The sequence below is a fragment of the Buteo buteo genome, chromosome 1, assembly GCF_964188355.1.
Source record: "Buteo buteo chromosome 1, bButBut1.hap1.1, whole genome shotgun sequence".
In the NCBI taxonomy this organism is placed as follows: Eukaryota; Metazoa; Chordata; class Aves; order Accipitriformes; family Accipitridae; genus Buteo; species Buteo buteo.
Window position 1 is genome coordinate 9,697,988 of NC_134171.1, and position 12,556 is coordinate 9,710,543.

General features: G+C 39.5%; 1 protein-coding gene across 3 annotated transcripts in view; it reads right to left on the bottom strand.

Annotated features, from left to right (window-relative positions):
- Nucleotides 1–1,268: 1,268 nt before the first annotated feature.
- Nucleotides 1,269–12,556, bottom strand: part of MXD4 (MAX dimerization protein 4) — a 39,843-nt gene continuing 28,555 nt past the window's right edge. For all 3 annotated transcript variants that reach the window (XM_075019277.1, XM_075019107.1, XM_075019193.1), the window contains exons 4-6: nt 8,263–8,377; nt 5,041–5,200; nt 1,269–4,052 (exon numbers count right to left, since the gene is read on the bottom strand). In XM_075019277.1, coding sequence (XP_074875378.1) covers nt 3,904–4,052; nt 5,041–5,200; nt 8,263–8,377 — 424 coding nt within the window. In that variant the 3' untranslated portion in view covers nt 1,269–3,903. The remainder of the gene's footprint in view (nt 4,053–5,040; nt 5,201–8,262; nt 8,378–12,556) is intronic.

Genomic DNA, 12,556 nt, shown 5'->3' on the forward strand with positions numbered 1-12,556 from the left:
AGAAATTAGGATAGAAACTGATCTATAAACACCAGATGAAAAACTGACTTTCCCATGGATTTGGGGGGAGCCTTTTTATTTCTGCTTTAATCTGATAAAACTCACTCTGAATGAAGTTTGGTCTTTGCACAAGACAATACAAGATCCGGTCTCTGGGTAGCAATGTATTGTAGAGTTTCTACTGGCCAAACCCTGCTCTTTTCAGAAGATAAATCGGCTTGCAATGGGCCTGGGGCGGGGGGTGTGTGTGGTACAAGTTGGGCAGAGAGAGGACAGGCGTGAAAGAGAATTCATCCTCCCAGTTGCAGTGGAGAAACTGCAGAAAAAGCTAACAATTTTAGGCTGTTTTTTTATGCCTCACTCCTGTGATGACAGAGTACACTGACGGAGCCAGAGGAAGAGCTAACCCAGGAGCAATGAAGGGGCGTGTATCCTCCCAACACTTGTGTGCTGCAAGGGAAAGCCCTTCCTTTCTTCTCCCACCAGGAAACAGGCCAAACCTCTACGTCTCCATAAAAAGAACTTCTCGATGACTTCATCTCTCCAGAGCCTTTTCCACAGAGGAAGAGACCTAGCAGCCCTGTAATCTTGCCCCTACTCCTTCTTTTCCTATGTGGTAACTGCAGAGAAAGCAGATTAACTGAGCACTGGTATCTCCTCATCTGACAGAAGCACGGTCACGACACAAAACGGCAGAGCTGCCAAGGCGGCGGCAGTATTTAATCTCACAGCAAGCAGTATGCTTTTTGCAGTCACGTTGTGCTTACAGATACAAGTTGTGCGCGCACGCACGGATGCATGCATGCATGCACGCTCACGAAGCACACGCAGAAATACCCAGCTTAAAAAAATTAATAAAAGTAGAACGCTGTTTGCATCCCAATGTGCTATGGGCACAGGTAGCGCCGCGCTGGCTGCTCGGTAGCAGGTGAATCACGTCCCTACAGGAATGCCAGAGCCCCCACTGTCACCGCGGGTCGGTGGGGCAGGGCTGGACCGCAGCACTGCTCGGGGGGCAGGCGGCCCCCCAAACCGGCCGCCAAACCCGACACTGGATGCCGTCGTGCCATTGCCTTCAACCGGGCTGATCCTGTCCGAGCTGCGGGAAAGGGGGCTGTGCCTGAAAACAGCACCTTAAAACTGGGCTGCACTTGAGGGAGAATGACAACAGGCAGTGTGGTGTCATTTTTCTTTACCGGCATAATAGCCCCCAGCTGTAATAACTGAAAAAGTAAAAACAAATAAACCCTTTTAATTTCCACTCAAGATTATTCGAGTAATTTTTATTGAAAATATAAGATCTACAAAGCCATGGATACCCAGCGTGGAAGAACTCATTAAGTTAGCACATTCATCTTTAAAAGGAAAATTTCAGGTCGACCTAAGGTACAATAAGGTTCAATTTAAAATCTTGGTTTTCCTTCTTTAAGTTTCAAATCTCTTTTCATTAGGAGGTTCTGTGCAAGAGCTGCTTGTCATGAAAGGAAACACTTTACAATTCATGAATGTGTTCATTATATAATAAATGAACAGCAACAATATACTAGCCTTTTTTTTTTTCCTGTTAACAGTCGTGTGTTAAAGTAAACTCTTTTTTTTTTTTTTTCCATGATTTGGAAATTAGTTACATATGCACCAAAGGAGCTAGTAATTTCTGCTGCTTGTCAGCTACACACAATGAGTATATTGCTGTGTGCTTTCCCCAACAATGAGGATTTTAGTAATATGCAAGGTGTATAGAACGTAATACCAAAACCTGCATCACAGAAAAGGTTAATTGTTTTCTTATTCAGCTGCCAGAGTTTATAACCTTAGGCCCCCCCCCCAGAGCCAAAGTAGGGGTGGCCATCCATTAGGTTATGTAAATTAAACATATATGTTTTCCTTGTTGGCAAGTTCCAAGCAGTAAGCGAGAGTGCAAACAAGGATCTGTAAGCTGCCACAAAATGTATTCGTATTTCTACTCCGTGTTGTAAAAGCCAAAGGGAGGACACGTATGTCAGATGTTGAAAGAACAACTGAATCTTTGTTTTTGATCATTATGGTCAGTCTGTCATGAGGTCTTGTATCTGAATGCTAAAAATGGCACCACACTTGGACATCCCATAGCCTTACACAGTACGTTTGTGTTTCCCTAGCCACTGAGCACTGGTCTCACAGAGACCCTGACTTTATAAGCTAACAAAATATAGATTCGGGTGCTGAAGAATCCAAGGGAGGGCTTATACAAAGACAAATTAACCCTCGCACCAAAACCTAATTTTATGATTTTACTTAAAGCCACACTGAATCAGTTGTGAGAGGGTGAAGATATAAATACACCTCTCTGCTTCATCCATAAGAAGGTGGACAACTGACCATTCAAACAGAGGGTCTTGAAACAAAGCTTAGTTGTCCTTTAAACAATGAAAAGGAGAGGCATACATAAATGGTCACCAAGGCACAATATGACAAAGGTGAAGAGTCCCTGAGACTCTGGTCTGGGTCTGTACCATTCCCCTCCCTATACAAGTAAATGAGAACATTTAGGAAAATATAATACAAAATCTCTTACAGGAAATATAGACTACACTTGCTAAAATCACTTCCCTAAAAGTGTTTATAGCTTTTTTCTTTTTTTTTTCTTTTTTTCTTTTTTTTTTTCTTCTTTTTTTTTAAAAGACCTTCTTTAAACAGATAATGCAAAGACTGGTCCATTTTTTTCTTACCCGGCAAGCCAAGCTCTAATGACTTCACTAAGCAGAAGTTGTATTAAAATACACCTTCATAGTATTGCTACAATTTGGGTAAATATGTTCTGAACAGCTTGATGAGTACTAAATAAACTTTGCTGTTTTACAGCATACATTTTAATTTTTTTGCACTTTTTTTAAGAATAGAAAATGCAATTATAGTGTGCAAAAGAAAAAAAAAATTAATTATCTTCTAGCTGAATACTGTAATTTTAAGCCATGCCTTCCATAAAAAAATGTATTGACATGTGTAAATAGAAGAAAAGAAAAAAAATACAAGCAAACAGAGATTTCATTTCCTTGCAAGGAAAGATTAACTATCACAAACTGGATCACTTGTGTTCTGTATTCTTCAGACAAAGAAATGAAAAAAACAACCCAAAAAACCACTGAAATGCTTCAAATGTCATCCATTCCACGATAACAGGTTAAAATTGCAGTGTTGCTTTCTACTACTCCCATTAACACGGATAGAATGATTTGCTGCTGGTTGGATATTGAATACAAAAAAGCAAAAGAAAGTTGAGATCATCCCACATGAAGTCATTATTAGAGCTGGCTTTTCCCCCGTTTTGAAGTACAGTAGTGACTTTTAAATATGACCTTTTCTAAAGATCATCTGAGATTTGAAGATTTACCTGCCTGCTTCACCCAAACAAAGACTGCTGAAAGAATTTACTCTACAGAGCCCGCTACACAGCGTTCAAAATGTTTTGGGTTTTTTTTTCATGAAAAAATACCACAAAAAGTAGTTTTAGGCTTTTGTATCTCTGAATCACTAACACATTGTAGATTCCATTTATTCCTCCATGTTTGAAAATGGTTTCTGCAAAATCAAAATAACTGTCAAACTCCCTTACGCCATGCTTCCAACAGTTTGAATTTAATACTTCTTGAATGGAATGACATTATTTATTTTCTTTAATTTGCAGTATGGCTACATCAAGCTAGCTTTAAGTCACAACTGTACCTAACCACAGTTCTCTGCAGCAAACCCATGATTTACAATATCTAATATTGTGGTTACAGTGCAGGGAACCGTGGGTAAGAAACCTCCATGTCAGAGTACTGTGGTTGGGGTTTCCCGGAAGAGTGGCAGTTGACACCTCTGGAATATTCATATATAAGTGCTTCAGTCAGATGGTCCTGAGTTGAACGGGTAACTCAGGCACTATGAGAGCCTGGCATTCAGTCTGCGGGAATGTGTGTAACCTCCGTCACTCGAACCGCTTTGCAAACTGTAGTGGTCTTCAGCATCACTGGCACTTCCAATACTGTCCATTTCACCTGGAGTAAACTCCATTCCTTCAATGTCTACTTCTAAAGAAAACACAAGAAGGCACATTTTCAGAAAGGCAGCGGTTGTAGCAAGTAATCATGGGCCAGTGTCAACCAACATTCAGGTGAAACCTGAATCAGACTTCATTTTCTGTAATTAAAAACAAAGAACTGGAACAGTAATTCCTGAGGAAAGGATCATCTTGTCCACCTGAGAATTAAAATCCCTTCTGTCCTCATCCGCATAAATATACTGCATGACATCAATACCAAATGCTGTCCCAGAACTGTTCCAACCTGTGCATAGACACTGATTTTAAAAAAAACCCAACCCTCAAAGGCCATAATACTGCAGCACCGTTCATGGTAATTCCAACCTATACAGGTGTCGGCTAGTAGCGACCGTGGTGTAGCCATCTGTCCACCGGTAACTGCACCGTGACCGACAACTCATCTCCCATACGCACTGAAAAAGTCAGCCTGTGCAAGTGTTCAGGCACAGAAAAACTTCAAATGAGAAAATAAGAAATGGTGACAGGCAGCTTGAAGAGCTCTGTCTTAAATGAGAACCAAATGTAGAGAACACTTGGTGATCGTTACACAGAAAATATTTTAAAATTTCACAATAAATGATGTGGAATTAATTTATTCACACAAATGAATTAAGACCAATAAGATCTTTTTTTCCAAGAAGAAAATATTATGCCAGCCTTACCAATAATTACACTAAAAATTCAGAACATTAGATGCTAATTGTTTAAAAAACTGGCAAAAACACATGCAGTATAAATAGCTTTAAAAATACACACAGTATTAATAGCTTCAAAACTGATTAGAAAAAAAAGAATGTTTTTCAAATAATGTAAAAAAGATGCAGTAGTTTTGTCTTCTGCAAATCGCATAATGGAACAGTTTTGTCTGGGTTTTGTTGAAAGCTTGATTTTAGTTCTAAATAATGTTTTCTTGCTTCCCTACTTCCCTTTTCCTTCCTGCTCCTCCAACTCCCTTTGGGAAGCCCTCGTTCAATTACCTTGTTCAGAGTCAGTGGATATTGTTGATCCCATACTGTCAGTGCGGATACGCTCCATGCCCTGCACGGATAGCTGCTCCAATCTGCGTTTGAGGTAGCGGTGTTCCCGCTGTAATTGTTCTTTAATATTTAGAGCTTTTCGGTCCTGTTCTTCCAATTTCTTAAACGGAGAGAAAGATAGTAAACTGACAGTTTTTACTCATGTTAAAATATAAGTAACTTTAGATCTTCTCCTAAACAGTAATTTTAAAGCAATTTAAATAGTATAGTTAATTTAAAGTTAAATTTAAAATTTTAATATTTGTTACCATTCTACAGAGGTCAGTACAATTTAAGCAGGCTAGGCCAGAGCTGAATTTGTTTCACAATAAGATACATGGATATGGAGTTGGAAATCCCTCAGAGACTCTTCTGCCACTAGCAGACGTTCCTCAGCTAAGATCAAATTATTGTTGCCTTGGTTGTGGGGAACATTTAAATCATTTTGTCAGGCAAAACTGGCATCATCTTTGATAACTAGAGCGCAGCTCAGGTTTCAGTCAGAACGTAATGCCTCTTTAGGTGAAATAAGAGACTTATCACCATAAAGGAACCACTGCGAGCCTCCTGAATGCTACCGCAGGCCATGGAAATTTTGACCATTTAAAAAGCTTCATTAACAATAAGCAGTATTAATTATATATAGTAGGAGGAATTTACTAACAATTTTCTTTATTCTTGCTTTTTTTTTCCCTTGAACTTCTGCAGAGCAAATAGGATAATTCTGTGATAACCTCCTACAAAATCAGTGGTATTAATCCAAAACTTCTCAGCAAACAGCCTGTGAAAGGATTCTTCCACACATCTACCTAAAATCTCCCCTCTGCTTGAATAAAAGAAGGTATTAGTTTGGGGAATAAAAATAATACTTCACACCTGGTAAAATGTGCAGCACTGTTGGTCCAAATGCAGTAACAGAAATAATATGTTTTAAGATTTCAACTGAACCCTTTTCCAAATCACTGATAGCCATTTGAAAGAACTGACTGTATAATTAGGGAAGAAAGCGTAACAAGTATGATGGGATCAAAAGCAGGAAGGACACACAAATCAAAACATCTTATATTATTTAAAAAAATGATCTAACTGATGAAGTAAATTACAGGTTGTAGCAGTAAAAGCACTGATAAGAAAGGCCAAATTTCTCTGTGAGCTGTGTTTACATGACCACTGAGATTTAGGAGATGTGCAGGGAGTGAATACAGCTGCTGACAACTCCTCCCTACCATCTGAATGAACCTATGTTTCGTTTGCTGAGGAGAGCAGGGTGGGACAGTGCACAGCAAACCACAAGCAAAATGATTTCAGAGCTTTTGCTGTTCCAATGCAAGCCTGAAAGCAAAAGTATTTATCTCTGAAAAAATAATTCACACTATTGAATTGGGCAGTTTCCTGGCTGAATGAAATCTAACTTCTGCAGCCTCGTGTTAAGCTCCCTCCCAGGCAATACTCTACGTAGATATGCATCATACGTGGATACACAATGTTATAATAAGAAAAGGGATTGGTACATCCATGTACACAACAAACCAAATGTGCCCAATTGATCAGATTTCCTTTTCCTGTATTTTCCTGGCTGCAATCCTAAACTCTTAACAACTATTTTAGGCATGAACTCAGTGATTCATATCCAGGAGACTCAAAACCACCCAATCTTTCAAGGCAAGTTTCAATAGTGTGTGTGTGTGTGTGTGTGTGTGTGAAGTTCAAAACTAATGACTGTATTAGAAATGGCAGACAGGCATTGGCATGCTCTGGCAGTGCAGCAGGGAGGTAGCTGCCCTGACGAAGGGGAGCAATTAAGTGGCAACCCAGTTAGGGTAGGTTCAGTTAAAATCTTAAAAAGACAGTTAAACTTCAGTTTCAGTTTTCAGAAAATGAGTACTTGGTACCATGCACGATGGACTTGGGAAAGAATCTGTTCCTCATTTTTTTTATCAGCAGCTGAAATGGTAACTACATGGCTAATCTCTCACACTTGCCACTTGTAGAAACAGTTTTTCAATTTGTATGCATAAGCCCATGATAAGGGGGCAACCAAAGACAAAAACCACATGCAGTGCCTTTCACGCATGTTAGCCTGAATTATACACAAGAGGCCAAAATCTCAAATGGTAAAAACAGGGGTTGCCCGGCTGGAGTAAATGTGCTTGTAAGAGCTGAGGAAGTAGCTCAGTAAACTTGTTCACAAGAATGGTTTTGCTTAAATTAATCTTTAATTCTTCATATGAATTACACTGATTTCTGCAACTGCAGTGAATCTTAATGGTGTAAAACAGCAGGCTGTTCTCCAAAATATTCCAAGATTGCTGGCAGTGTTCAACCTCTCCTGACACTTTTCTTGACCTGTTTCCCTATAACACTGAAAAAATGCCAGATGAGTAATTACAGTCCTGGACACAGCAGCAGAAGCCTGTTCTTTAACTTTTACAATTGAATACCTGTTTGTCATATTTCTGCATATAACACCATTTCCCTGAAACCTACAACAGTGAAAATGGGAGTAAAAGTGTCTTTGGAGAGAGGAGGCCTGAAGAATAATTCCCTTTGAATTACCTGTGCAAAAGTATAACCTGCACTGCTGCTGGATCACAGGTGAGATTTTGGGTTGGTTTTTGTTTTAAATTTGTTACACCCATGAAACATGCAAGAAGAGCGGCAACTCACAGGAGATTGCATTTCATTTTTGGTTTCTTTTAAATGATTGTCAAATGCTCCAGGATCTGGTCATCAAGATGTGGGATGGGGATAAGGCTTACTAGTAGCTGGAAGCCCTTTGACTCCATTAGTTTTTTTGATCAAGAAGGCATCTGGCTTTTTACATCAAAATCAATGCAGTACAATGCTGCTTTGCTCAGTCCTTAAAAAATATATATATTAATCAAAGAACAGCTTTGATACATACATTTATGTTTGGGGCTTTTTTAAATACAATGTAAACCATTAGTAACTAAGCAGAAATCACAAAATCACCGTTTCATATATCTGAGACTGCAGGGTAAATTGCAAAACACAAAACCTTGATACTGTGACTGAAATCCTTGCAACTAATAAAGGCCAATATATCCAGAAGATCAGACATACGGATATGGATTTTGTGTGAAAATTAGTTTCCTCTCTATGGATAAACATTCTGGAAGATTCTGCTTTAAAAAAAATAAAAATATGGATGAATTTTTTTACCTTGATATGCATCTTAGCTCTTTTCAACAGACTTAGAGTGGTGTGTCTGGTGCTGTCCGGCCCGAGAGGCACAAGCTGTTTTAGCTGTTCCAAATATAGCCGGAGTTTAGCCCGCCTGAAATTATTAAAAGTGAAGAGCTCTGTAGTAAAGTTGCACCCGAACAGCATATCCTATATGCAAACACCATCTGTTTGCAGGATCTCTGTGCAGAACTCGATTCAACGGTGGCTTCCTTTCCCCTCCCTTTGGCAAAGTTTCAGACTGAAAGGTCACTTGAAATGCAGTAACACTGCTTGGCACATTCAGATATTAGTTTCATACCTATATTTCAAAGCAGTTTGCTCAGTCTGGGTAGTCCCATCTTAATGAAGGGGGGGGTACGCTCAGAGATCTGAGAAATACAGGCATGGCTGCACACTGAAACTATGGCTGGATAAGGAAGAAAAAACTGGGACTTCACTCCAACCCAGTGATTTTTGCAGGCAGAGGTGGAGCTGTGGGAGAGAGCAGATTCCCCTCTCCCCCATTAGCCCTGCCTGATAGGATAGGACACACTCCTGCTACACAAGGCAAGAGCACCCATGCAGCTCTGCACAGCTCAGAGCTGCTTCCAGCCGTGGTTTATCAATATAGTGTAACCAGGAGGTCCTGATGCCGCTTCTCCTGCCATCTACTGACCCACAGTCCCTCCGAGAAGGAGACATTCCTCCTCTCACTGTACAGCCAGGACAACCTTTACTATAAACACACAAGAGAAAATACTTCCAGCCATATTGGGTCCTGCCTTCTCTGCTACGCCTTTGCAAGTATCACTACTGCTGCTCTCAACAATCTCTCCTGTACTAATGACATTAAATCTATCAGTAAAAAGAGGATAAACAAAGTGGTATTTCTACAGATACTTGGTTTCCAAACTTTGTCTGTCTTTGAGAAAGAAGCTGGCAATACAATAGTCCATGAAACAGTTACTTCAACTATCCAAAACAAGGCAGTGGCAAACCAAAGAACAGTGTGTGAGTGTTTCTACAGTTAAATCCAGAAGAAAATCTCTCCTGGTTTTAATGCACAATTCTTCAACAGGAATCCATACAGTTTTGCAATGAGACACAAATGGATGCAGAAGCACTGACATGAGCAACATCTCTAATATTTTCCTTTCTGCCAGCCTGTTACAGATAGAACAAAGCGATGACCTGGAGCATGCCGACATCCCGCACAAAGCAGTAATAATAAGTGAAGCGGATCAGAAGTGTGAGATGAATAATCATCTTTTTCAAATCTGTTCGATGCTGCATGAAGGAAACAAACTTTGCAGGAAATGTAATGCTTCTGGTCAAGAATGAACTTTCTTTTGAACGATCAGTTCAAAACCAGAATTCAGCATCAGTTTTTGAAAAGCAGCTGAAGAGGATTTAATATCCACCAAATGACAAATTACACAAGTGTAATTGGAATGATTAGTGTAATGTGAAAACAACCTGAGAATTAATGGGGAAAAAACCCAAAGCAAAATAAAATCTAATTAAAATAGAATACAGTAATGACTACACACTCACACATTTAGTTCTGGCTGCCTCTAAATCAGCAATGTATTAGGTAGGAAATCAAAGAGCATTTCTATAAAATTGTTAATCCTTTCTTCAAGGCACTTAGGGAAAAAGGAATGTTGGTGAAAACGTGATTCTCAAGAGAAAACTGATGACAGATTTTTTGTTTTGGCCTGGGGTTTGTTTTTAAACACAAGGCTCTAAACTTAACCATCTAAATGCTTTTATTTAAACAACAGCAACAAAGACTAGGGTAAGTATTCACAAAAGTAGCCCCATCAGATCACAGAGTGCCCCTGTGGCTGCTAACTTCAACTGGGACATTGATCTTTAAAACAGTGAAATACCAGAATTAGGGACTACTGGTATTTATACAGAAAATCCTAATCAAGGAAATTTTTATTTCTGTGTCTGTAACCTCTAACAACTACCTAGCTGGTTTTGTGTTTTAAATAAAAAAACTTTCTTCAGGGACTAAACTAAAATAATCTTTTGGGTTTTTAAATGGCCTCTAAACACACATGCAATCATCTGCGTCACTCAGCACAACTTGGATGCAACTGTATTTAGACAGCTGACAAGAAAGTTGGGACTGAAGATAAAGGAGGATATAGCAAGAAAGAGGACAAAGAATAGTATCCAAGTAGTAAATAAAGAGTTAAATACATTGAAATGGAACAATCAATATACTTAAGAGTAATTAAAAGTCTGATAAGGAATATACAGCACTGTTGATCTGAGATCTGCTTAATATTAATCCTGGAAAATGTTAATGAAACCAGACTACATACTCAACTTATCTGCCGTTATTACTATTTGAAGAAAGTCTGCTTACAACAGGGAGAAAGTAAGAATTTAGTGCACTTCCTTACCATTAACTGGCGAGTTAAATGGACGATTACCAAGATCCAGAGGGCACAGCTGTGTGTCTTTTTAAAGCACTAATTTTTTTATGTTACCTGCCAACCAGGTAAAGCAGGACATTACAGAAGTGTCACAAAGGACACGGGACTGAAGCTAAGAAGAGTATTTTAACTGACCAATGAGAAGAATTAAAGAGCTAAATATTAAAAAAAATGCTTTAAGGCATTCTCAGCACTATCAATTGATATCACTAAATGTAATAAACAGATTTGTTAAAAGACCTGCTCTAACTTCACCTTTTTTTTTTAAAAAAGGGACTTTTTCTTTCATTTAATTACTCAGCACCTATGAATCCATTAAAGATTTTAAAGCATAAGCTTTACATAGTTCTTTACATAAATGCAGGCATGTTTATATGGCTAATTCATATATTATAACACAACAGCATAATCGATGGCATAGATTGTGAACGTAAAAAAAAGAAAACCATCCCACCACAATTCCTGTGGTACTGGAGTAAATATCCCCATGTTTTTCATTTTGTGCATCTTAGAAAAAACTGTAAGAATGTAAGAAAACATTTCAGGCATGTTATGTTAACAGATCACACCAGCAGGAACAAGGGACTCAAACTTCACAGCAGATAAATTGTCGCGTACAGACTCTGCCAGCACTAATTTCTCCCTTTTTCTGCAGGGATCTGACAGCTTTCGCTGTTCCTCGGCTGACTGTGACCGCCGGAGGAGGGAAAGGCACTTACAGAGGTAATCGCAGCCAGAGCTGCCTTGTGTTTTGCAGCTCATGCCTTAAATTCCACCTATAAAAGAAGAAAAAAAAAAAAAAAAAAAAAAGCAGCCTGGTCTCAGAGCAACAGAGTAACGATCTCTGTGTATGAAATGTGGTTGAAGTTGGGTAGTTATGCTCTGCTCCAGCTTCGAAACCCGACTGTTACACCTTCGCCCACACAAAGCATGATGTCAGGCCAGGACACCAGTGCCTACAGAAGCGGGCACTTTTCTCACCTCATGCGGATGCACAGAAATATCGCCCTCGTCACTGGTACTGAATTTATCAGGGAAGGTAAGGATCTAAAAAAAAACTATCCAAAATCTGAATCTTCAAGCCTGCAGCTCTCCGTTTTGGGTACAGCCCCATGCATGGAGAGAGGTACATGGGTGACCGGTCTCTGATTTACCACATTTTCCTTTATGCCAGATAATAAAGGGGTTTCAGATGTTCAAGACTTCAGTGTTTCTCCGTAAGCGAGCTCACAACACGGTCCTATAATCTGCATTATAGCTCTTCTAATGCTTAATAAACATGAATTACCAAGCCCACAGTCTTGGTCAGTGTTCCACAGCAGTGGCCATGTCCATGAGCAGTTGGGTGGTTCATCACGTTCACATAAAGGAAAAAGCAACTTGCTGACAACTAATGCAACAGCTACCAGCTAGAATTGCCTTGAACTGGTTTTGAATCCATGGAAGCCATGATTTGCAATATTGGCAGGTATTCCAGAACCGCTAACAAAATCAACCCTGGAGCCCCACAACTTGGAGGGACAAAGCAGCAAATCAGTGTTGTTTACAATTTCCCTGTAGTACAAGGACATCCACCAGAAGTCATTTGAAGACCACTCACTGACTCTAGTCCTCAGAGACTCCAGTTTGCTCCAGTGCTCGGCTATGAAAAGGCAGGAGCAATGCTGGCCAGAGGAGCTATGGTTCACCACTTCTCCAGAAAAGGCTGCCATGCAAAAGTAAATTAAGAGCTTTCACCCTAACCAATTTCGAAATTGTGTTAAATGAGTCTATTAAATAATGGCCAGTAAGCTTCCCCATATCTATGAAATCCCAGATGCAAATCCATTTTATAACACCAA